General features: G+C 35.6%; 1 protein-coding gene across 1 annotated transcript; it reads left to right on the forward strand.

Annotated features, from left to right (window-relative positions):
* The first annotated feature begins 15 nt into the window (after positions 1 to 15).
* Positions 16 to 27,977, forward strand: LOC145672560 (uncharacterized). The gene is made up of 5 exons (XM_081741719.1): positions 16 to 37; positions 2,558 to 2,608; positions 9,874 to 10,003; positions 25,910 to 26,019; positions 26,992 to 27,977. The coding sequence occupies exons 1-5, from the start codon at positions 16 to 18 to the stop codon at positions 27,246 to 27,248; spliced, it is 570 nt and encodes a 189-aa protein (XP_081597845.1). The 3' UTR covers positions 27,249 to 27,977.
* The last annotated feature ends 9 nt before the right edge of the window (positions 27,978 to 27,986 follow it).

Genomic DNA, 27,986 nt, shown 5'->3' on the forward strand with positions numbered 1-27,986 from the left:
CGCCCTCACGTCATTATGGTTGAGAGAGAATTTGAGGGTGAGGATGCCCTCGAGAGGGCCATCCTCGCAAGGGTAAACACCTCTGGCTTAGTACGTCCGTTACACCGCTCAATAACTCTTCAACAAAAGATAATTTTAAAATTGTTTTCTGCAATCAACAGCTAGATAATTATCTCGGAGGAGTTCGTTAATGGATGTGATCCACCTACTTGTAGTGCTAGAAATAAACCATTTCCGGTTAACGTTGATCACTATAGAGCATAGACAGTAATCTCACATTGTATATTTTTTAATCGATTAAGCGTCCCTAGAATATATTCCATTTCCACTCTAATCACTCTGCTAAAACACTAAATGGTAGATCTACTACAACTTCTGGTTTCAATATTAATTGAAGAAATATTGGGTAATTCTCTTTACTGTCTTTACCAGAGTCTATATTATCGTATTTCAATTGATACTAATTCAAATTAGAACGTAGCAACACTAATATTATTCGAGATATCGCCATACACGAATAAGATTTATAAGTATTTCATTTTATTTTTATTTCTATTGTCATTAATTACACAATCTCTTTGTTTCCAGGGAGATGAAGGCATAGACACATTTATAGCAAATGAAAAACTTCTGGGAGGATCTCGAACATAGCTGTTGTTTATCTTGTCCATTGGGAGTCGTCACAGACTATTTTCCAACGAATGCATACATCTATCATAGTACTTTGTAGGCATATTCAGAGGGTTCATGTATCCTCATTGTCTTATCTAAGTTGTTATAAAAATTGTGCTCATGTATAGACTTAGTTTATTATTTGACAAATAAAAAATACAATGTACAAACATATTTTCCTTTAATCAAAATGAAACTAATATATATACATTTAAGTTTGTGTGTGTATGTGTGTGTGAATATATATATATATATATATATATATATATATATATATATATATATATATATATATATATATATATATATATATATGTGTGTGTGTGTGTTTGTGTGTGTGTGTAACGTCGCATGATTATGTTTCAAGGCTAAAGGAGAAGGCAATGATAATGAAGTGATGCAATGAAGAAAGTAGGAGGAAACGAGAATACATCCAGAAAACCAGTGCACATAAAATTTGTCCACCATATCAGGCTTACTTGTTTAAAACTACGCAAACCAACATCACGAACAGTTTAAGTTACAAGAAGCTTGTGTGTTGATTAAATTAAAATTCTCATCTATGCTATTTATGGAAACAACAGGTATCAGCATAAAAATGTAACCTTGCAGATTCAAAATTGAGTAAAAAAGTACTTTAACAATTAGATTATATTAGTATTCAAAAATAGGAAAGGGAGTATTTATTCTGCTGCCTTGTTGGCACAGGGAAACTTCCCCAAAATTACAAAGGTAGATGAATTTCACACTGCACTAAAAAAATTATAGTAAGTACGCCTTCTACACATTAATATTGATGTTAGACATTTTCATCTTCAAAGCTGGGAAATAGAAGTAATTTTTGAAGTACTCGTATTTTTTCAAAAACTGATTTCTATTTTCCAACTTTTAAGAGGAAAATGTTTTAACTTCAATATTAATGTGCAGAAGGCGTACTTACTATAAATTGCCCAGTGCAGTGTAAGAGTAATCTACCTTTCTAGTTCCAGGAAACTTTCCCTGTGCCAGCAAAGCAGCAGAATAAGTACTTTTTTCTCATTTTTGAATACTAATAAAATCTCATTTTTGAGTACTTTTTTACTCATTTTTTTAAAAAAACCCTTCTCATTTTTGAGTAGAGTTTTTCTTAAATTTGAGAGGAAATATTCTCAATTTTTGAGAACGTGTGTTTCTCATTTTTGCGGCTATCTGAGCATTTCGAATACTTTTCTACTCACTTTTGAGTATACATGTTCTCAATTGTGAGGAGAGCATTACTAGATTTGAACAAAGAGTTTCTCAATGTTGATTACATTCATCTCATTTTACGGTTAACTTTCTCATTTTTGAGAAAATATGTTCTCGTTATTTTTGAGAAATAGCAGTTTCTCATTTTATTTAAGAATATTTTATCTCGCTTTTAAGAGAATTTTTACTCAAAAGTGAGTAAAATTTACTCAAATTTGAGTACATATTGTTCTTATATTTTGAACACCCACACATTCTCACTTTTGAGAACAATGTATTCGGAGCTATTCTGAGAACACAATGTTCTCAAATTTGAGTCAATTTTACTCATTTTTAAGTATGTATTTTTAACAGTGCACGAGCGTTGAAACAGATTTAATGAGGGCTGGGAGATTCAAGTTCAGCGACGTTGAGAAGTTCTCTGACAACTTCAAGTTAAGGTTATATACGATCGAGGTTAACTGTGGTTAAAAGCCATCACGGATGTGGAGCGACGTCGAGAGTAAATGCAAACCCGATTTGAAAGCTTAGCCACTCAATTTCTTAATATTTCCAATCTCTCTTGTTTAATGATATATGTACCATTATTGTTGTTAATATTATTAATAAATATAACTTCCTTATCTAATAAATTTATTACTCTTCCACGTTATTGTAGGTGTTCGTGAGTGTAATGAAGCAGACTATGAATGCTTATCAGATATTGCAAGTAAGTATTCAATATTGTAAGCTAAGCTTTAACGAAAACTAGAAAGAAGAAGCAAATGTAATTTATTAAATATGTATAAACTGATTCACTTAATTTCTTAAATTATTTCCATTCACTTTCTAAGTACTCCTGGACATTTGTATCAGACGATCCGACATTGCAAATCACATGTCGACCGCATCATAGATTACAACAAATATTGCGCCATGCGTATCAGCCAGAATAATTTCAAATCAATTGCTTGACGCATTACTACGATCATAGGTAGTTATGACAATTTTTCTCACGCCGACTCCGTACAACTCTATATCAAGTGTCAAACGATTTTGGGAGGGTTGTTACGATTTGTGATGAAAGCTAGCTGTGAGTCTAGCATCAACTGGACTGCTTCCAAGACGTATACATGACTAATACACAGAACAACCAATGGTAAATATCATACTGTAAGAAGCCATTCATCTTTGATAATAATACAAGGAAAGTTGCTCAACATAGCATTCACCCAGAACGTCATAAAGTCGATCTGTTGTAGTTTCAACACCTCAGAAAAATGTGTAGTTTCAGCAGAACAATATTATTCCATCATTCTTTGTAATGGTGCTTCTATAAGTGAAAACATTGACCACCAGTTAAAATAGTGGCTGCAAAATAGTTATTTGTATTTCCTATAGGAGGAACCCTGCTAATACTGCAAACTAAAGTAATCATGAAACACATTACGGCTCTCATAGCACGCGCAAATAAACATATAGATATTCTATAATGAAACGGAAATCTAAAATAAAATAAAAGATGTCTACGATAACATTGAGGTATTCAAAACTAGATACTTAAAATTAAATTAAAATAAGGATTTCCTTCGCTCTAAAATATTTTGTTAATAAATATTAAAATTTCTAGTGTTAAATCTTTCTTAATGTCAGTTGCACTAACCAGAAATGAAATGGAGTTCTCTACGATAACAAGTTATTTTGCTTACATGAGAATGCAGTCCAATTGTAAACGCTTACTCTCGGAACTTAACAGTTTCGATTTTTCTAATACTCGTATTTACTAGATTCTGTAATTATTTTGGTTATTGAAGTTTACTCCTTTTTCGTTCACTACCAAGAAAGATGGTAAGCTTCTTAACTTATGCAAGCTAACACCATCATTTATATCTAACCTGGCCTAAGTCCCTACTAGTAACTTAGTTTAGAAAAGCCAAATCACATTAGAAGAAAAATGTAGCTAGATTCTATACAAGGATCAGGGAAGGTTAGATAGAAAATGACCTCTTGTTAGATGCCTTTTAGCCTCCACTCAAGACTAATGATAGAATAGGTAAAATACTAACTAATAAAGCCCTCGAATGCTCCTACATTACAAAGTCGCACCCGATTTTTCTCTATCGGACTAGCTGCTAACGAACCTCTTGTTATAAGGGAAAACGAACCCAGTACGGTTGGTTTCAGCAAAAGCGTTAAAATACTCGTCCTTATTTGAAACCAGATTCAAACAAAAGCTCACTCAGACTCTTATGCAAAACATACAGAGGCCCAGTATTCTTACATAAGCCATATAAGGCTTGTCTACACTAAAATCATTTTCCAAACCAAAGTCTATACAGAGGGAAAAATCTTAATCTTACAATACAAGCCATACACTGCCTCCCTCCTAAAACATCAATCTATCTAAATAGAAACCTATCATTTCCTCATCCAGTCACCCAAACTCCTCAGTCACGAACCTGAAAAAGTTGTAATTTAATAGAATGTTAGACAAATGGTCCCAAACTATTGAACGACGGAAACTACACCACTTCCGCTTATGTAGAGGTGGAGCGGTGACATATGAAGTTCCAGTCAATAAAAGACAAAAAAAAATCATCGTGCAGCGAAGTGACTTCTCCCTTCTCTCTACTTCTGAAGCACTGTCAGCTGACAGAGCGATTGACTACCAATGTTGTTATTTGCTGTAAAATACCTGGATAGTTTTAGGAGGAAAGATTTTCTTTATAGATGTTCTATAGTTCTTCTAAATAAAGAAACACATAGATTATACATGACATACATAAATGAAACATACTGATTATCAAGTAAAAAAGTACGAGGTCTGGATTTTCTTACTATATGCGGGCCTCCACCTTTTCATGGAGATGATCACAGAAGTAGGGATGTAAAATACCTGGGTATTTATTTCAGCGGGTAAATACCCGGGTATTTACCCAAAATGGGTATTTTAGTGGGTATTTTATGTTTCAATTACCAATAAATGAATTTTATCGTTGTCAATGAAACATATAATGGTCATTTGTATCACCTGCAACAGAAGCACTAAATAACCACTAAATTAATCATTCTTTCTAGTAATTAAAGAATGAATTTGATATTTATTAAGTAACACAGTACGGATTTCCTAGCTACTTTTCATTATTTTTCTTTCTACTTACACTAGATTTCCTTCTATTATCCTTGGCAGAAAATAATTGTTCATCTACCCCGTAAAGTCTTACTTTAGTGTGCCCCTGAGGCGTCCAACCAGTTGCACAGTATAGAATTCGATAGTGGACCAAACCAACATGAAAATATAAAATTTATGACAGAACATAACGATGACCAAAGAAAGTGAAGTCAGTTGTCACCGAACTAAGTATACACTATTATTAAGTATTCTGTCTGCCAGCAGCTCCTGGTATTAATGACACGGAGTTTAAGTTCTTCCTTAGGTTCGCGTTTGATGAAATTGCTTTCTCCATTTTTCTCGATCTCTTGATTTCTGAAGGTAATGACGATTCTTGACTCACAGCGAGCATCTGAAGCCTAGTGTTATTGACAAGCAAACTTTGGAGGCAGTGTAAATGGTTTCCTCATCTTGTTTTTCCAAGCAACTTTAACGAAATTGTAATCCTTTTTCCCTTTGATATTTGTGTAAATAGTGCTTGCAAGTGATGTCTATGTTTGTATTAACAACATCAATTACTCTTCCCAGTAATGTCTTTACCGATGGACATCCGAGGATGTCAGAACAAAGCAAATGGAGATGAGCAAGACAACCCAAACATATTACATTACAATACTTATGTTTTACTAATATAAAAGCTGCTCTCATGTTATACGCTTTGTCTCCTATGATTACTAAAATTTTGTCAGGGTTTTATTGTTTAGAGAACATTCATGATCTCTTCAGACAAGTAATTTGCATCTTTTGACAACGCGAAATCACCAAAAACAGGCCCAGACTTTGAAATGACGAAATAAATGATAGATTCATTTCTCAAGTTACTCCAACCGTCATACTGTAAATGTACATTTGGAGAATTTTTCTAACTTCTTTTAAACTTCCCCTTGCATTTCACTGTATTGAGCATCCAAGTAACTTGTAACCAGGTGATACCTTGATGGGGAGCATACGAAGGACGAATTTTCTTTAAAAAATTCAATCCAGAAAGGGTGACCAAGAAGTGACAGGGGACACCCACTAATGTGATCGCGTTGGCAAGGCTTTCGTTCAACACTTCCTGTAATATACTTCCTGTAAGACTTCGTTACCCTTCTATACGTCGGTATTTGTTTTAAGAAACGTCAATATTGAGATTCTATCAAAAATCCTAAATAGTAACGTTGATCCTAAGAAGCCATAAAAAGTTAAGGAAAGCCTGTACATTTGATGGAAATTGATGTAATGTTTTTCACTTCAGCATATTTTCATATAATACCTGTAAGTGCGACTACATCAAATATATCGAACTCGTTTTCTCCTTTCATGACAAAACTACTCTAAAATGTCTTTTTAAGTTCGAAACTAGTAGACATAGGGCACACTTTTTTCATGATTAACTTGAAGTCCATAATATTCGACTCGGAAAGATTTTGATAATTCTGGTTGTCTTTATTCAACTAGTTATAGCCTCTGTTATGTAATGATTTAAATACATGATCCAGCTTTCGTTTATCTTTTATTTATGTGTCGGGTGTCTGAGTTGTTTTCTGTGAAACATTTCTGAGAGTTTTAAAATTTCAAAATTTCACGTTTCAGGAAAAAACTGTTGGATTGAAGGACTCTCAAAACATCTGTTCTCAAATGAAAATACACAACATCTTGATGGGGTTCTTGAAAATTGATGGTGTTTTGCAGACTTTACATTTAACACTAGGGCTGTCTCCCAAACATTCAACACAGGGGGTTTATGTACGATTTCTATGTTTGGACAACTTAAGGCTTGAAGTCATATTACGATTTTTTTAAAGTCTTGGTGTAAAACTAATCCAAGTTTAAAAGCCGTTCATACCTTGGTGAAGAAAGGGCATAGATGGATAAGTAGACCTATAGTAAAATAGCCCCAGATAAATCTTGAGACGACAAGTGGGTGGTAATGTTGGTACCCCGAGGAGATATTAATCCCTCAAGTTTCAACTCTGATTCTGATTCTCCATCTGATTTGTTCGTGAGCGATGACGTAAAATGTGGTGTGAATTATTTCTCAAGATTGGCTTGATCAACGTTGATCAAACTTTGATGTAGGTATAGGTATACATGAGGGCTTCGTCTGAATGTAACAACTCACCCCCACCATTTCTTCCTTTCAAAACATTCGACTCAATATTTTGATCTCTTTACCTATGAAGTTCTTCGAAAAAAATTATTTAAAAAAAAATAGGTTTTAGATATCGGTTTAACCTAGAATAACATATAATATTCAAAATTGTACCTCTGGTGCGCCATGGTTAAAATTGCCTGCAAACCCGCACCGCACCTGAACGGGGACAATTGGTTATTATTTTGTATATTTATAGTGAATGAATGAGACATCACGCTCGAGAGACCCCAAAATACAGAAAAACGTCACCGGTACGGTTAACAATTCTTAAAACATCATAATAATTGAACTTTCGCAAAATACCCATTTTTTGCGTAGGTAAATTCAAAAGGGGTAAATACCCGGGTAAATACCCATTTTTTATTTACCTACCCACTGGGTATTTACCCGGCCCACATCTCTACACAGAAGAATCGAGTAGCAGCCTGGGAAATAGCACTCTTTGCTTCTTTCTACTGCTGGCATGGTTGGTCAAGGTTTGTCACTAATGTTGCAGACTGAGTACAAGTAACATGTTGCAAGTTGACATTCAACTAATTTAAAATTTACGCTAGAGATTGTGATGGATGTAAGATACATGTGCTTGCACTGCAGTAAATGTAAATGTGGGGCAAATTTGGTAAATGTATATGTTTCAATTAATAATTCATTAATATACTAATAAAAAACTTGAAATTTTTATATCGATGAAGAATCTTGCCCACAATCCACCCTATCCCTAAGCATAATCTGAAATAATGTGCTGCGTATTTGGCATTTGTGTCGAAACGTTCGTAGGAAATGTATAGTCAGACATCACAAATGAATGTTGTATGTTTCAGAATTGCCTTCAAAGGTGTAGCTGTGATCAGAGTTTTGCGGCTTAAAGGGAAAACTCTCGTAATTTCACGAAGAAATAATCCGAGTGTCTGATGTTGAATGTAGGAATCGCTGCAGTATAGTGAGATGATGCAAATTCATTGGTGATAGTAGGATAAAAGTTACAAATTCCTGTAGCCCTTCATAACAGCCTTGGGGACACAATTTGGAACAACCGATAGATTCATCTCAAAATCTTAAAACAGAAGTCAAATATTTCGTACAATAAATGTAAATATAATTATGTAAACGGCAAATTAGACTCTTGAAATTCAGTATTTAATGCATTCTCAACGATCTGGTAGACAAGAACAAAAGCCAGAGAATCATGTCATCCTTGAATCATTTGGTGCGTTACGCACAAGAACAATACGTGTTTTTTAGGAGGGTAATATTGCAGATTTTTGACTACTTAATCTCTTGAAGTGATTAATGGGTGTTCCTCCATTCGATTTGGCTGAAAAATTTCAATCCGTCAGGGGCGTCCGTAATTGCATCCTCAGAAAACTGATTTTTACAAATAAGATACTTTTACTAAAACTAGCTTCACGTGGCAGGAACTATATGAAGGTTCCAGTTCCAGTTTCGAAAAAAAAGTAAGTAAGTAAGTAAAAGTATCTTAATTAAACATAAATTTTCCCTTATAAATTTTCAAAAATAATCTTATTTGCCATCAACACAAAACGAAGCAGGTAGTGCAGCTGAAGTGGCCGGCAAGAGAAAACACTCCAAATATTCTAAACTGAAAGAACAGCATCTTTTCGTTGCTTTTGCAACTGAAACTATGGGGTTTTCAGCAAAGAAGCTCACAAATTTTTGAAAGAACTGGTTCCAATTTGATTACTAAATCAGGCGACGCCAGAAGCCAACAATTTTTAGTACAACTCATTAGCCTAGCTATACAAAGAGGCAATGCGATTAGTATCTTAAGCTCCTTCCCTTCACACAAGTTAGAAGAAATCTTTTATCTTAATTAAACATAAATTTTCCCTTATAAATTTTCAAAAATAATTAATTTTAGCGGCTCATTCTTGAAAAATATTTAAAGTATAGAATATCCATTACTTAACGGATTCATAAGATCATAACGCATAAATAGCTTATATTTTTTCATATCTGTAATTTCTTGCTCTGTATCTTCATAATATCATTGTGGCATTAGGGTTTTATATTTCCCATCTAAATGTACTAAAAATCTTTCACCTGTTCTCTAAAACTCATTCTGTGATAGAATTAATTTTCATGTTATTTCGTAAGCTTTGCCATTTTGTAAATCATATAAAATAAACAAAAACAAATCAGTAAGAATGTAGTTTTGTTATGTAGATGTTTAAGTTAGCTTTATTCCTGTCAGACATTTTAGAGATAATCAAACGTTATTTTAAGAGTTTTTCTAGTATGTTGGCTTGATCCATATTACTAGAAGTATCATTAATGAAGAGAACATGGTAGCTCAGTGGTAGAACGTCTACCTCTGGTGCGTGAGTTCCTCATTCCCTGGTAAAATAAGTTTATGGTACACAACATCGTGTCCGTGAGGTTTATCGGAGTACTTCCGTTTTCTCCCACATTTTCGTTTCACCAATTCGTCCATCATTTACTTGCCTTAATCATACCTTATCCTTAGCCTAAAAGAGCATAATTGTGGGATGTTAAACTGAAAGATTTTAATTTTATCATAAATGCAAGAAAATTAAATTTCGTATAAAAATACTAAATTTCGATGATAAAGCATCTGGTATAAGGTTTCAATGTTGGTATATCATTTCTAATATCCACTGCAATTTCTTTTAATTGCTGTACTTGTTTTCTTTATTGATTTTTGTAGATGGACTACGAAGTGTAAAGCCCCAAACAGATGTGCCTGGCTATAATAAATCAGATATGATGGTTCCTTGCAATTGTTTGCCTCCGTGTGAAGATACAATATACAGTGTTGAAAGCGAGATAACTGACACGTAAGTTTACATTTTGTATATTCTCGAATCAGAATTTTATTTCTAATATGACTCTTTTCGTTAGAGAGAATGTTCTCTTTGGAGAAGAAATCATAATTATCTAGAAACTGACTGTGCAATACACTGAATTCCATTATCTTGAAAAGATAAATAGGTGTATCCCACATACAGTGACTAGAGGTATTAGCAGTTTGAAACAGCTGTATTTTTAAAAGAAAATGTAGACTTGCCGTTTAATATCTACTGATTCAGCACCATTCATAGGAGTATCATGATTCAAAGGTCATTTGTTTTAGAATAAAAGAAACTTTGGGGGTTGTGTTGGCTCAGTTGCAGAGCATTCACCTCTAGTGCATGGGGTCCTTGGTTCGGTTCCAGCTCACACCAAGTGAGCTTTGTGGTGGACAAACACCGTGTTCGTGGATTTTCTCGGGGTTCTCACGTTTCCTCCCACTTTCTTCATTCCACCATTTCATTCATTTCCCATCAACACCGTTTCCATTAGCCTAGTCGGCATAACCGTGAGGCATAAAACTTAAAAGTTTCATTCTCATTTTATTTAAAAAAAAAAAACGCTTTCAAATGGAACCAAACTTGCGAATATGACATACAAGAAAAGCGAACCTTGAGGTAGGGCCTAATTCAGAAATTTTTCATATTAAAAATCCTCTTCAAGACGTCTTGCGCCCCAACACCGACCCCAGCTGCACATACTAAAATAACTCTATCTTCAAATGTAATCCTGTCTATTCGAAACTTACTTGGAAAATCACCTTGTAATATCTTGAATAGTCATTTTGTATATTGTCGATTTCTTTCCTTCCTCTTTATACCATAGGTTGTGGCCATATGATCAACCTTGTCAACACATCCCATGCGCCTGTCATACGCCAGAATTATAATCGGTTTGAAGCAGTTCTCTCGCTGATCACGAAACGTTCCACTAGCTGGTGGATCATGCATGTTTGTAAGCATATAAGATTCCCATTTATTCTTCCAGCATATGCCGGTCAGTTCATCTCTCTGAAAGGACACAATTTCTTGTCTCAATTGCTTGGGACCGAAATTAGGTGGCTTCCCTTTCCGTTTAGAATCGACTGTTTCACATGCACAAATATTCCATTGGTATAGATCATCATACAGGGCAGGTAAACTAAAGAAGTTGACAATAAAGAGTTTATGGCCAACATGTTTCAGCTCACATGCCAAAGTCAGAACTAAGTCATGGGTGTGACTGAGTTATCCACTTGAGTCATGCCACCTATTTTCCTAAGATAGACCTCCTTCGTGAAAGTATATCCAAGAGTATCAGTGACTTGTATAATCTTGATTCAAAATCGCTTATGCTTTTTGGAATATATTGTTTGAATGCAACCATTCCTCATCGATGTACATTTGGTAGAATGGTGTTCTTTCATGAACCAATTACTTATTATATCAAATACATAAATGAATTTCCGGAGGCAGTCGTACCCTGAGGAATTTTGAACAGGTTTCAGAGTGTTATCTTCGAAATGTAGTTCACTGAGAACAAAGAAGAACCCCTGACTCACCATGATCCATGCCTGTTTTCTTTTTAGTAATCCATAAGCTAAGGCACATGAACAATTATATTCTGAGGTAAATACACTTTGTCTAAGGATAAGTGGGACTTATGCTCTTTTGCACAACGATTATCTTTCTGGAGAACCAATCGCGGTACAAGTTTTTATGCAGCACATCCAATCGCAGAACGTCAATGGCAAAAAATGTAAGAAAATATCAAGTGGTAGCACTCTCTGGCCGACCGAGAGTGCGGTCTTTGATTCTAAAGTTCCCCCGAAAATAGGAAATATTCAGGGTCTCGACGTTCTGTATACTTCCTTGACCAATCTTCAACCATTTTGTAAGGCGGGGGGCATGCACACTAGTTGATTCTCGAGCACTGTTGTCAGGTTCCCCGATTCTCACTCCCAACTTCCAGAAACATGTGCTTCCGCAATTTCATCAAGATCATAAGGCACATTTTCCTCACTGCCGGCATTACCATCCTCCTCCCCTGCTTCCCACCGATACTTTCGGTAACCGAATCAAAACTAAATACTTCTCTCATTCCCTCTTCGTCCGTTACAATTACTTTCACTAAGATACTATTGAACTCCAAGCAGGGTTCTGTTCACCAATCCTTCTAAAATAATAACGCTTATCCTTTTCATAAATAACCACGAAAAACACTCAAATCAAAATAATTTCAATAATTTTCCTTGTTCCAGCTACTAAATTACATACAAAACATCGTGCTGAGAAATAAGTAACCAATCGAAAAACAAGCTTCAAAAAATTCACAAAAAGAACAATCATACACAACAATCACCGAGCATTTCTGTCTATAAAAGCTAGCTACAAACGCTTACTTACAACACAACTGCACTGCGAAGATGAAAGCTTTCTGATTGCTTTGAAATATTAAGGGTTGAAGGGGTAGAGCTGATAAGGGTCATTTTGTAATGTATGTTTATGTACTGCAAAACTTATATCTGTAACGCTTTCCTACAACCTACTTTTAATTCTTGCTTGACAACAAAACTATCGAATATTTTAGTCGTGTGAATAACATGGGCTGACCTCAGAGAAAGATAGTTAAATGTGACGTCATCATTTCGTCTTTCCTTGTCAGCGAACAATAGTGACATTTTATCCTTTCTAGCAAACTTTGAAGAGTATACGAAACAAGAAAAGCAGTTCCAATAAAGAACGGACCACTGAGAGGGGAGCAATAAGGGGCTTATGCCCATGACATAACAACGTATATACAATATCGTGTATAAGAATTAGTCACTGAAATAACTGGAAAGAACAAGCTAAAAAAAAACTGCATTGTCATCTACAGGGGTTGAACAAAATATCTAAAACGTTTGCAAAAGTTTGAAAATCATACCTATTATAATGTGAGGCATCCTTTTGCGTCCAAAACAGCTTGGATCCGACGTGGAATGGACGCATACAGCTTCTGCATCGTGGTGTGTGGCATTTTGTATCAAATTACCCCCAAAACATGCTCCAGTTCCGTAAGGGATGCTGGTGGAGGGTAATGAGACCGAACACGCCTTTCTAACTCAGACAACAATGGCTCAATGATGTTCAGAACTGATGATTGTGGGACCCAGGGGAGATATGATAGCTCCTGGTCATTTGTGCTCTCAAACGGGTCGGGTCAACTCGGGTCGGGTTATTCAGGTTGGGTTGTCGGGTCGGGTCAACCGGGTCTGCTCGGGTCGGGTTGTCGGGTCAGGTCAATCAGGTCGGATCACGGTTCGGGGCAGTCGGGTCGGGTCATCGGGTCGGGTCAGTCAATTCGGGTCACGGGTCGCGTCAGTCAATTCGGGTCGAGGGTCGGGTCGGGTCGGTTTTCAACCCGACCCGTTGAGAGCACTACTGGTCATGCTTCTCAAACCATGAGTTCACCGTTTTTGCAGCGTGGCAGGGTGCCAAATCATCTTGGTAGATGCCATCACCATCAGGGAACAATATCTTGGCCATGGGTAGATCCTGGTCCCCCAAAATGGCCTCATACGCCTTAGCATTCATCATTCCATGCAGGGCTATCATAGGACCTGCAGAAAACGACAGTATCAATGCCAATACTGTAACAGAAAAAAAACATGCTTTACAGATAAGAGCAGACAGTCTGTATCATAGGCCTGCGATGGTGTTCTCCATACGTAAACACGACCGATTGTTGGAAACAAGGTGAAGGTCGATTCATCGGACCACATTATGTGTTTCTACTGCTCATCAATCCACGCCTTGTAGTCCTTGCACCACTGGATACGCCTGTTCGCATTTACTGCTGTGACCAGGGGTTTGGCGATAGCGGCCCTGCCATGAATTTTCATTTTATGAAGTTCCCGTCGCACTGTTTTCGAAGAAACCGGGTTCTGTAGGTCAGAATTGAGTTCAGACGTAATTTTCATTGAAGTAGTCTTCTTTTTAGCTGCTACAATCCGTTTTAGTGCCCTCCGGCCCCTATCTGACAGGACTGTCTTTTGATCACTGTTGTGCTTTGCAGACGTCGTTTGCCCATTAATTGTGTATGCCCTCGTGACATTGGACACAGTGCCTTTCGATATTCGCACAATGTTCGCCACTGTTGCCACTGAAGCTCCAACCAGACGGGCACCAACGATCATGCTTCTTTGGAAGCCTATAAGGTCGCCCATTTTACCGCACCACTTTCACACCATGACACTCACTGGTGAACTGGTTCCTGCCGACGGAAGAGAAAGGTCCACATGATACATTGAAAACAAAAAACGATCGGCAACCGCAATACGTGTTGTACAGTGGAGGGCCAGACTTACGTGTTCTGTATAAAGTGTTTTTAGATTTTTTTTTGTCTATCCCCTGTATTTGTAACAGCTTATCCAGAATAAATAATAACTAAAGGTTACTATATAATAGCTTGGTATACGATTCTGAATTTAGTTGTAGATTCTATCAACGATCAATTCTTTTAATACGCATAACACAATCGTAATAAAGCTATGAGAGAGTTGAAATTATTATCTTAACTAACCTAGTTCCGTTGCCAGAAATTATATTAATCTCACCTAGAGTCAAGCGCTTAAACTCAAATAGATTATTTTTAATACGAGACGTAATTTCGGCCTTTTGTTTCGAGCGGCGTCAAAATAAAATGAGCACACTATCGAAGTAATCCAGCTTCGTTCCCTACATGAGATGAACATTTCAACAAAGTCCTTTCAGTTCACTTGTAGTCTTAGGTTTGCACTGCTTTATATAAAAAAAAACGCTATTTTCTAACTTGTTGACTCACTGGATCTTTCTTTTCTCCTTTGTGTATTTTAGACCACAAGGAAGTGCCTATGTTTTATTTGATTCTTTATATTTTATATTACAATTCTATATTGAAACAAGCATACCGAATTTGAAGTTTTTATTCCAATTCTAAGTACCTAAAACATGAGATTATAGGTCCAGAAAAAGTCTCATTTAAATAACATGGGGAAATTCTTCATCCCCTCTTTAGACCCCCTAAAAATTAAAAATATTCACTTTTGGCAATTTTCCTGTGGGTTTGTCCCGAAAAGCTATAATCATGTCAAATTTAATCATTGTAGCGCTGCAGGAAGTGCTCAATAATTTGAGGGTGTAAAAGGTGTCACATATTAATAACACGGAAAAGATTTTTCAGTTCCGTATAAAATCACTCTAAGGTCGGAATTTTTTACTTGTACTGATTTACTTAGGTAGTGCTAACGAAAATGTGTAAGCATACCGAATTTCAAGTTTCTATTCCAATTCTAAGTACCTAAAACATGAGATTATAAGTCCAAAGAAGGTCCACTTAAATAACATTGGGAAATTTTTCATCCCCTCTTTAGACCCCCTAAAAATTAAAAATATTCACTTTTGACGATTTTCCTGTGGGTTAGTTTCGGAAAGCTACAATCATGCTAAATTTAATCATTGTAGCCCTACAGAAAGTGCTCAATAATTTATGTCAGCTCATGTAGTTTTATATATAGTTAGGATAGGATTTTAAATTACAATTTAAGGAGTATGGTTTACCAAAAACTCTTTTAAAATATTACTCTGTCCGCCTCTTCGTCTGGGAGACTCAAAATTTCAAGAAATAACTTTGCCATGATGTATAAAGTTAAAAGTTACGAATCAAGTTAGTCAATGGAGGTGATCCTCACAGCTCATCCCATGATGTAATCAATGATTTTCCCATATACAGGGTGTCTCGAAAGCTCCCTGACAAGGATTACTCTGTTATTATCAGAGTTACAACAAAATGTAAGAGGGGAAACCGTCTCCAAATATTATAATGTTTTCAATCTAAAATGAAGGATTTTTTTTTAAATCGGACAAGCCGTTTGGGCTGTAGACTCTTTATTCGAACAACTTCTTTATTCGAACTAATATTGTAGAAAAACAGACAAAATTTCAGAAATAGTTAATATTTTGGGAAAAAAGTGAGCTCGTGACAATTTATCCACTGGACATAATAATTATAATGCCTATTAGTACACTTGTAGAAATTTTCTTTTAAAAAATTTAGCTTTTAAATACATCTTCCGAAGAAACAGTAATTGTCACTGCCAATACTGCGTTTTGAGTACTCTCTTTCTGTTCTGGTGCTTTGCTTTTCAATCCCTTTCTTTTCAAGACATTAAATCTGAAGGTACCACACCAAACGTTACAAAGAACGAACCACAACCAAGCACAATGTTACAGACATAAATCTTAATGGTAAACAGAGTCACTTAATAGAAAATATTTTCATCGTTAAATTAACATATATTACAATATAAAGTTAAATGTTTAATTTTAAATATATTGAAAAAGTTCTCTGTTGACTTCTGTCGTTCCCCAACTGGACCCAGTTTCTACGTTGTATTCCTATTTCTGCGAGATTCATCTTAATGTCCTATCTGCACCTCGGTCTTTCTAATGGTCGTTATGGGATTGGTCTTCCAGTTAAGACTTTGAAACGTTCCTGCTTTCTTCCATTTTGGCTGCGTGACCTGCCCACCTCAGCCTCCTAGATTTTATGACCCTGACAATATTTGGTAAACGGTATAAACTATGCAGTTCTTGGTTGTAAAGTTTCCGCCTATCCCAATTCACGTTTCTCTTGGGTCCGAATATTAGTTTCAAGATCTTGTTCCCAAATAGTTTCACCATTACTTAGTTTTCTGTACTCCTTTCCAATTGCACTGTTAATAAGTATGTATATTAACGCTAGAAATCATTTTTGGTCATTTTTGCTGCTGCTGCTTGAGGGTCATTTTTGACCCCATCATGATATGACATTTCTTACACTTTTACTTGTATTAAATATTGATAATTATATGAGTTATGCACATGTATGCCTTACTATTATTTAAAATGTTTTAATTAACTCGAAATCAATGAAATAAATAAATAACCAAAGGCAATTGCTGATAAGTGTGGGGTCGAATTTGACCCCATGCTTACTTAATGTTACAATATTCAATGGCGACTTCTAGTGTTAATAAGTATGTAAGTTAATGGGCATGTAACCGAACGATTTTTACGGACTCAATTAAGAAATTTAAAACCCTCTCTGCTGGTTAAGAGGCTAGCGAATGCACCTATGGTCTGCGTGGTCTCGGGTTCAATTGCCGATGGGTAAACTCAAGAATTTAATTTTACAATCGTTTATTTTTATTAATCGTTTTCTCTCCTTTGGTTAAAGGGACTAATCGTGGGATGTTAAACTAAAAATTCATTTCATTAAGAAATTGAAATTGAAGAAATATACTGAACAGTGTTTAACAAAATCAATTGTTTTCCGCTTTCTGAATAGATTGAATATTTTGTGTTAAGCAATGTATTTAATATTAAATTCAATAATTTTGTGCATAAGACATGTACTGGATACATAATTATACAGTACTAAATCCGTTGTTATACTTTTCTGTAATATATGTACCTCATATCAGAATTTAAAGAATACATTGGAACTAAAAACTTCACTAGAAGCCCAAAGTTGGGAAGTTGCCTGGAGGAGACGAAAATTGTTTCACTACTACAGCCGAACGTGACTTTCTCTTCGTAAACTCTTGAGCCGCCACTGATGATGCACCTCACTGAGCTGAATAAAATGATATGAGCGGGTATAAATCATGATGCGTAAGTTTTGAGAAGAATCGAATTTTCCTTAACCGTAAAAAACACTGATGCGACACCACGACCACACTACCTATTAACACGAAACCGATTTTGAAGAGACACTAAACAAGATTTTCATTATGACGGTATAAGATGATTAACGAAATATGGCCTAACATTACGGTTAATTCTTCAATTGACCCTAACAAACTGAAAACTTCAAGATAAATTTTGGTGGGTAATTTTCGACAAAAACGACCTTTAATGCCATTTGTTGCTAGTGTGATAGACTTAATAGCTTTTATTCTAGTTATATATATATATATATATATATATATATATATATATATATATATATTAGGGCGGAGCGAAAAATCACTTTTTTATATATCGAAAACACAATAGTGATGAAAAGTTGTCAATTGATAATGATAAAATACTGTAAAAATTTCGTTGCTGAAATCAAATATCTTCCGGTGGCGAATCGCCAAAAAAAAAAAAAAGAAAAAGAAAAAAAGAAAAAAAGTGGTGTCTTTATATGGTATGCAAACCCGTCGTACACACCACTCTTTTGTGTTTCTACTGTAAATGAACAAAAGTATTACTTATATTTCTTAATTTAAACAGTTTATAAAATAAAAGAAATAATTCCTAGATGACTGGCAGATTTGGAACCATAAAATAGCCCATTTTAGTAAAACAAAGTAATGTATATCGTGTAATGTACTTGTGGTTTCATATAAGGTTCTAGCATTGAATTAATACGCCAACAAATGTTTTCATTGTTCATTATATGTTTTCCTTCAACATTCTTCTTCCTTTAAAAAGAATATCGTACTGCTTTATACAGCTTTCCTTCCTCCCCTGCGTAAAAATTCAATTTGGACTAGTCCAATTGATAGTAGCAGTATTTAAAAGAAACAACGTTATGCGATAACTTTGTTCGAGTGTGGAAGACGATCATTTCAAGGTAATTTTGCGGTGTTAACATTGCGTTTCAGTGTTTATTTCGTTGTACGTTGTTAGTTACTGTATAAACAGTTTGTTTGTGTACTGTAAATTAAACTTTATGTAATGTGTGTGACATCTGTATTTTATATCAATATTGAAACACTAACCATGACGAAAATAAGAATAAGATTAAGAACGACTTACGCCGTGTCTAGACGTTCAGCTGAGATTTCATGTGTACCGTTGCTCATAAAATCAGATGTAATGAAGCATTATTTTCGATTGGTAGAGCTTGAAAAGTGTGAGAAAGGGTATGATTCATCTGTAAAGAAGATGACAAGAGACTTGCTCAGTGTGTGAAGTATGTTCAGGACAAGGCTTCCATCCGTACTGTGTCATTAGAACGTATAGTTCATCTTCTACTTGCTCAGTACGGAAGGTATATAAGAAGTTTGTTAAATCTGAGAAGAAAACAAAAACTTCTGCTAGTTTCCAGAAAAAATGAATATATTTAAACAAGATTACACTAAGTTCTTTGATATATGTTTCTGTAAATGTCATGAACTTTCCATGTGCTCATGTGAATTGAGAAAGAAAATACCTAGGAAGGAGTGGACATTTCTGCAAGATCAGAGAAAACCACGAGTAGGCAGAATAGAGAGAGTTGACTACGAGGAGACTTTAAAACTAATCGTACGCACTAAAAGGAAATCACGAGAGACCACCCGCCAACAGTCTTCTTAGATATCACAAACGAGTACTTCTAATCAATTCCATACATCATCTTCTCATCATGATGAGTCAAGTGTTGATGATTACTTTGCGAAACAACAGGATATTAGAGAAAAAGAAGCAAGCAGCAACATGTTCTTAGACCTCTCATTATGCTGGCTGACCGATTTGGAACATCTGATCGTGCAACTGCTTTGATAGCAACAGTAACATTGCTAACTTTTGGAATAATTTATCCAAAGAATGCTGGCCAGATGACAGACCGCTTAAAAATCCGGCCAGAAAGGGAAGAGATACGACAGAAAGAAGTGCTAATGGCCAAAGGAAAGGTTCTTAGAAGCTTGTACTTTGATGGTCTTAAAGATCATACTCTATGCAGAAAAGAGACTGGAGGTCGCTGGTTTTCAGTGAAAAGATACTTTACTTGTAAAGATGGAGCTAAATATGTGTGACTAATGAGAACTTCTTCAAGATACATACCACAAAAGTAATTGGTTCAAGAAGTAGTTCAAGAAGTAGTTCAAAATAACTGTTATTTCGCACACTCGGAGAATATACTATGGTTGACAATGAAAGACTTACAATGAAAGACTATCTTTCTGCAGAAAAGAGGCATGCAGAAAGATAGTCAACGCAAGGGAAAACCCTAGGAACGAGAATAGTACAGATAATGACAGTAGTAACAGTAGAAAGACGAAACGAAGAAGACAGCTAAAGTAGACAATGAGTCACATGTAAAAAAATGCTACCAGAGCTCAATTTCAATGCAAACGATTACAGAGACATTATTAATTGGGAATCAGTTGAAGTGGCGCATCTTCCAGCGCTGTCTTGTTTTACAACAAAGAACTTGAAATCTACAGTAATAACCGTGAACATCCAGGCATAAAAAGAGCTTTGAAATATTCCTGTCACATTAAGAGTACAGAACGCTGCGTGAAACTTGTAACAGAAGCATATGCAGCAGTTTGTGGCAAAGATGGTTTTACAAGATTTAAACTAAAATCCCCATTTGTAAACCCAAAAGTAGAAACAATGGCAAACTATGCTATGCAAAGAACCAAAGATCTAATTTTGAACATACGTGAATGGATGGTAGGGTGAGCTTGGGAAGGATCCCATCTGCACCACGTCCTCGTCGTGGGTCCTGTGTCGTTTCACTGACAAGCAGAGAGGTGCAGAAAAAATATGTATTTTGTATTAAGTAGATTGTTATTTTGATCAAATTGGCTATTGTCTGATTCCAAATGTGCGTAAATCGTGTAGAAAATATTTCTTAAATTTTATATATTACTTAAGTTAAGAAATGTAGGTAATACTTTTGTTCATTTACCACAGAAACACAAAAGATTGGTGTGAATGGCGGGTTTGTATATCCTATAAAGACACAAAATCTTTTTTGGCGATTCGCCACCTGAAGATATTCGATTTCAGCTATAGAATTTTTACAGTATTTTATCAACATAAATTGACAACTTTTCCGCACTATTGCGTTTTCGATATATAAAAAAAGTGATTTATCGCTACCCTTATATATATAAAAATGTTTCAAAACAACACAGACAACGTTTGGGATGTGATTCCTGACATCAAGATAAGACAAAAAGTATAGATGAACCCAGGTGCACAAATGCTTCTTTTCGGAGTTATAGGCTGCCTAAAACATGTTAAAAATGAATTTTACAGGCCCGTAACTCCAAAATCGTAGAACTTGCCTTAGTCGGGTTAAGACTTCACATAGAAACTAATATGTTCGCTATCCAAAAATGCATGTTTCAGAATTCTAAGGTACTTAAGCAATAATTTTCATACAGGGTGTTTGGTTACGGGCACATAATTTGAAGTATTCACCAACTATCTCTATAAAAATTATTGCGGAAGTACCGACTACGGTAATTCCCACAGTTTTGGAGCTATGGGCCTTTAAAGTTCATTTGTTCATGTTTCTGGCAGCCTGTAACTCTGAAAGGAAGCATTTGTGCACTCAGGTTAGTCGATACTTTTTGTCTTAACTTGATTATATGCAGTGACGTACTTAGCTACGTTTCCACCACTTGACCTTTCGGGAGTGGGCAGTATTGGCGCTATTTCTTCCCGTGGGTACCGACATTTTTCGAGCGAATACGGTAACAAGGGCAGTTCAGTATTTAGATGTGCTTTTCTATTCTTTAAAAGTGCGACAGAAGTTATGTCCAAGAGGAAGCAGACAAGTATAGATCTGCAAACAAAACTAAAAATCCTAGAGGAAGTAGACCGTGATGTGTTGAAGAAAAGTGCAATTGCTGAAAAGTATGGACTTCCCAAATCTACCCTATCCACAATACTTAAGGATCGTGAGAAAATTCTTAATGCTGCTACATCGGGTTCCGGGAACAAATCTAAGCGATTTCGCAGTGCTAAGTATGAAGATGTCGAAACTTTACTTCCAGAATGGTTCAATCATATACGCGCTTCCAATGTGGCTTTAAGTGGACCTATAATTCAGTCAAAAGCAAACGAAATTGTTAAAAGCTTAGACATTCTCGATTTCAGTTGTTCCGCTGGTTGGCTTTACCGGTTCCAAAAGAGACACTCAATTTCATCATTAGTATTTTGCAGTGAAGGAAATAAAGTTGATGAAGAAGTAGCAAATAACTGGTTGCGTGAATTTGATCAAGTGAGAGGAAAATATGCCTCGTGTGATGTGTACAATATGGACGAAACCGGACTTTTCTACAATTCTTTTCCAAGTCGTACCTTGGAATAAAAGGTGACAAGTGCAATGGTGGAGGGCGCAGTAAACAAGGTTTGATTGTTGTCCTTGTATGTAATGCAGACGGCAGTGACAAACACCTTCCTTGGGTGATCGGTAAGTCCCAGAAACCACGTTGTTTTAAGAACATAAATGTTGATTCTTTACCTTGCATCTATTCTCACCATAAGAAAGTTTGGATTGACAGCTCATCATTACGTAAGTGGCTTCTTCGTTCAACAATCGAATGGTAGCTCAGAATAGGCATGTTCTTTTGACATTAGATAGGTGTACAACTCGTAACATACATGATCTTAACTTAACCAATGTCAAGGTTCACTTCTTCTCCCCAAATGCAACGAGTCATCTTCAGCCTTTGGATCAAGGCATCATTGCGCTTATGAAGAGGTCCTATCGAAAGCGACTTGTGAGAGCTGCAATTCGCGCTGCTGAAAAGGATATGGAAACGCCAACTTGGAGTGTGCTTGATGCAGTGAAAGCTATCGTCGCATCTTGGGAATCCATGTCATCGCAAAACATACAGAACTGTTGTACAAGAGCCTGGAGACATACAAACGCTAATCCTGTTGACGATTTAGAGGGTGAAAACGACAGTACTTTAAATGACGAATGGAATACTCTAAAAGATGTTGCGAACCCTGGACTTAGTTTTGAAGACTTTGTTAGTGGAAACGATGATGTTGCCGTTTGTGCTCCAGTGGAGTCTGGTGTACAAGCAGTTGTGTCTAAGGTGCAAGAAATGTCATCAGAAGAAAGTGAGAAGGACAATATCATTCCTCCTACCCGCCAGGATGTGTTACACACGTCAAGACTTCACTTAGGAACTAGTATGTGCCATATCCAAATATCCAAGTTTCAGAATCTGTGGCACTTCCGCAACAATTTTTATAGACGTAGTTGGAGAGTACTTCAAACTAGGGATGCGCACGAGGCGAGTAGAGACAGGATTTTCCTGACAAAATTCGAGTCGAGACACGGCTCTTCCAATAGAGAAATATACATTTTTCGAGTCGAGACATCACTTTTAAGCACATTTGCGAGACGAGACAGCCACAAATCTTGTCTCGTGCGCATCCCTACTTCAAAGTATATGCTCGTAGCCAAACTCCCTCTACAGTAACTGTTGCGTGAATACCGCAGGATTCTGAAACATGTATTTTTGGATAGTGCACATATTAGTTCCAAAGTGAAATCTTGATCCGACTACGGTTGGTCCCATAGTTTTGGAGCTATGAACCTATGAAGTTCATTTTTTAATGCTTTCGGCAGCCTATAACTCCGAAAGGAAGCACTTGTGCACCCAGGTTGGTCTATACTTTTTTGTCTTATTTTGGTGTTAGGAATCCCTTCCTAAACGTTGTTGGTGTTGTTTGGGAACACCCGATATTATATATATATATACTGCCGTGCTAAGCAAGAGTACCGTATCTATACTAAACCTGAAATTGAGAAAACGAGCTTCAAAGTTCTTGCTCTTGGCACTTCTGCAAGTCTTATTAAGAAATTCATGTAGCACTCTAATATAAAAGGTATTTAAAACCTTTTAAAGTTAGCAAAATGGAAATTAAGTTTGAAGGCATCATTACTGCATTCTTCCTGTGCAAATGATGCATTTTCTAAGAAGGTACGGGAATTCCTATGGCTATATATGCATTACCGTTTAAGTTACAGCTTTCCGCGCCACACCAATGGAAAGAGTGGGTTCGAATTAGTATAGATTCATGTCCAGATCATTTTTCGAAATTTTCTCAGATACGATACTCTTGCTGAGCACGGCAGTATAGTATATATATATGGATGGATGGGTAAATGAAAATTATATACCGTTAAATAGCAGATTTTTTTTCAGTTGTTCATTGATTTCTGGCAACACTGACATATATTCTTTTAACCCTGCACCACTCGCGCGGTGTTAGATATCAGCAACCTTCGCGTGCGGTCACAGTGACCCCACTTTTTATTAAACGTATTTTTTGTGTACGAAAAATGTTGCAGTAAACAACTAACTAATTGTTGGCCTTGAAGTAGACAATATAACAGACAGCTAATAGGGTGGCCGGGTCAGAATTGCCAACTGTCTAGGAGAGCCAACCAAAAAATATCCTTCTGGGGTCATATTTACCCCGCGCGAGGGTTGCAGGGTTAATAGTGATGCACTATTTTCAGAACTCTCTTTAAGCTCAAAAACCTAAGTGTAGAATTTCGATGTCATCAATTTCAAACATTCAAATTTCTGCATTACAGGAAAGCGCCTAGGAACAATTCTGAATTTATTTATAAGTATCCCTATCATAATAAAATCTTGCAAATATTATCTGACTTACTTCACACATTTTCGATTTTTTTCCTTGTTTTCAACCTGTTCCCTAGGATACAAAGATTGATGATAGAGTAGCAGAGACCGAACAAACGATCCTGGTCTCATCTATGAAAATGCATTTCACTCTGTTGTATTTACAATATGCATGAGACAAATGTTATAACAGTCTTCTCAAATAATAAAAATCACTGCCCTCATAGTGCAACATGTCTACGGAACATATTTCAATGTTACACAAGTTTTATATTTGTCCCTGTACACTCTGGCTCACGATATAATTTTAAAGATAATGGCAATATTCACAGGATTTCTTCTGAATTTCAAGATGTACCTGTCACGAGATAATATCTTCATGTTTAAATGTTGTCCTGTCGTTATTCCGAAAACGTACACAAATGTCTCATAAGAATTCCACACGAATCCTCGTGTTCGGGACGTAAGCAGAAATCCATTCGAAATTCACGGCAAGTCCATTTGCGGAACTGAGACGTCCCGTGCATAAACCACTATATTCCAGAACGAATGTCCCTTCGAAGTCATAGTCTATCCCTGGTTCTATTGGTGTGACACCATTTTTAATTCAGTGTGACTTCAATTCCATCCTTTTAAAATGAATCGCAAGGATAGTGTATACCGTATGCGACCGATGAGCCTCATTTGACCTTGACCAAATTTTGCGTATTGGTAGGTTTTTAAGAGATAAGTAATCCTATAAAATATTATAGTGTATAAAATATTTGGTTCCCAAGCTATTTGCCTTCAAAGTATGCATTTGGACTTATTGCCTAATAGACAGTCCAATACCTCAAACTTAACAGTTAATAGCCCAGAAACGAAACATCTAATGTACATGTGAAATTTTCATATGCTTAACGAGCTGATCAAGTTCTACTACTATTTCAAACACGATCAAGTGACGACCCTTAGTTCTCGACGTATTAGTCATCGTTTTTTTTTTTTTTTTTTTTTTATATATACTTATTTCAGTTTTCGGCAAAAGAAAGTCAGTATTTGCTATTTACGCGTGGAAGATGGAACTTGCTTCACCATATTTCACATCATGAAAGTAGATCCTGACGAGCTTAGTACATATGTGAAACATTACGGTATGCGAATATTTCGTTCTCTAGTTATTGGTCTTTATATCTGAGATTTTGACTTATTTTTTTGATTTAGCTTAAATGACAAATTGGGATTTTTTTCTGCAGTTAATATTTTACATGCCTACTGAGCTAAGCAAAGCATAATACCATTTCAAATTTGATCAAGTGGAGACTTTTGGTTCTCAAGTTATAAGCCATAAAAATTTGAATTTGGGCTTCAGAAACCTGTTTAAAAAATGAATGGGCATCTTTTCTCCATGCAGAGAAACTTACAGTCACTAATCTTGAATATGTAGGGGTTAAGCAATTTTTTTTTCTCAATTTCAGAGATTGTGTCTACTTGTAATGCTTACTTGTAAACAGACAATTATCCCAATGTATCATATTTTTGTCTTCTTTTCCAGAATGCATCCATTTGCCAGAAATCACGTAGGGTATATTGACATTTATTACTCTGAGCTCAGTGGAGTGCGATACAGAAATGATGTCCAGTTCGGGTTTTGGGAACTTGTAGGTAAGTTGTAGCAATAGCAAATGATTATGTGCTTCCCCTAAACAATTAAGTGTTCTAAGAACATATTTCATCTTCACTCTAGTCTCTCGATTAAATACGGAAGTGGCGGAAACCAACCACTTAAAGCTTTAATGAGGATTGCTATAGAGTAAAAAAGGTAGTATACAGAGGTGGTTTTCTAAAACCAATTAAAATCCCAAAAATTATATTCCATCTCCACTCTAATCTCTCTACTAAAAACCGGAAGTGGTATAAATCTACTACTACTTCCGGTTTCAATATCGAGAAAATATCACGCCATACAAATCAAACTTCTTTACGTGGTATACACGTGACACTACTACATGTTTTTATTTGTACAAGATCATCTTCTATTTTGACCAAGGACTTAATTGTTGCAACTGGAATATATCTTTCTGAGCTATACATAAAGGTCGCTTGAATTAAAGGTGACCAAAATATAACAAAATTGAAAAGTGTACTAGTCTTTATTCAGTTTTACACATTCGTACCTTTTTAAAAAGATTTTAATAAACACTAAAATATTAGACAATATTATATATATATATATATATATGTATATATAATTATGATTTTAGCTTCCGCCGTCACAGAAATATAAATTTTTCATATTTTTCATAAGGTGTCAACGTCGAATCTCTCTTCCTTGTATTTGCTATTTCTTTCTTTTATTAGTAGGCATTTTGTAACTCTAATAATAATAATAATAATAATAATAATAATAATAATAATAATAATAATAATAATAATAATAATAATATGAAGATTATGATGATGAAGAAGAAATTTCGGGAAACGACAAAGAATTGTCTGAAAATATAAATACATCTTCCAAAGTAGTACAAAATAATGCAATATAACATGTAATTAGATAAATTAGCCTTGGATTCAATCATTTGTACACGAATTTATTTATAAGAAGTTAATTTAATCTTACTGTTCTCTTTCCAGTGTCATTTGGAGGTATTGCTGGGCTGTTCCTTGGATTTAGTATGATTAGTGCTTTGGAAATAATATATTGGATTATCCTCCGCCCTGCAAGTCAATATTCATGTAGTTCTAAGTCTCCAAAGAAGACTGATACGCCTCAACACTGTCAATCCATAAAAGACGAAAATGGGTCAAAATATTGCTCTTCCAATGCATTTACTACTAACAGAAGACATTTAATTACAGTTCAAAATCGAAAGTTAAATATTTATTATTGAATGACGACAGACATTACTAATATTGACTAGTGTGCAATTAAATGCGCTATAATTAAATACCAAACAATATAATACAGAAGAATCATTGACAACTTATAAATTGTGTGGCATTAGTTCTTACAAAAACTAACTGGCCAGTCAACATGTTTATTGTGTGGTTGGTGCAAATACTTTCCTATCTGCTACCTCTGTTTGTGCAAACCAGAATTTATTAATTCCTAATTTCAGTTTCTTAATTACTTCACAATACTTAAACAATCAACAAACTCTTAAGTTTTATCCACTGCTAAGTATACCTGGAGTTACAAGCAACAGAGCCAGTTTAGTAATTTGGCAAAACGGAAGCACGAATTCCCTCCTTACACATTCGAGATTTTCATAAATGCCTTTCTGCCTTTTAAGGCATAGGTTTAGACTGAAATTATCGCTGGAGACGCAAGATTTTTCATAGACTGATCATTGCAAAACAACTAGAGTTATAATTAAAGAACTCGTACTTCGAGTAGTCGTGTTCAATTCCACAAGTCTGAATGAGGGTAAGGAATAAGGCTAACCACGTGTCAATAAGTAGCAAACTCTTCCTGTTTTATATGGACATGGAATTACTCAAGTTCATAAGATCACAGAACATTTATTGTGTATTTGCTTTTGTAGATTGTGTCTGTGTATATGATTTGGTATGGATAAAGCGAGCTGTATATTTGTTGATTGTAAAAATACAAAATTGCAAACTCCAGT

This window comes from Thermobia domestica, chromosome 16 (genome assembly GCF_964235325.1).
Source record: "Thermobia domestica chromosome 16, izTheDome1.hap1.1, whole genome shotgun sequence".
Lineage (NCBI taxonomy): Eukaryota > Metazoa > Arthropoda > Insecta > Zygentoma > Lepismatidae > Thermobia > Thermobia domestica.

Coding starts and splice junctions, on each gene's coding strand:
- LOC145672560 (XM_081741719.1), top strand. CDS start 16: ATGGTTGAGAGAGAATTTGAGG. Junction 38..2,557: donor GGTTGAGAGAGAATTTGAGG/GTGAGGATGCCC, acceptor ACGTTATTGTAG/GTGTTCGTGAGTGTAATGAA. Junction 26,020..26,991: donor CGGGTTTTGGGAACTTGTAG/GTAAGTTGTAGC, acceptor TTCTCTTTCCAG/TGTCATTTGGAGGTATTGCT.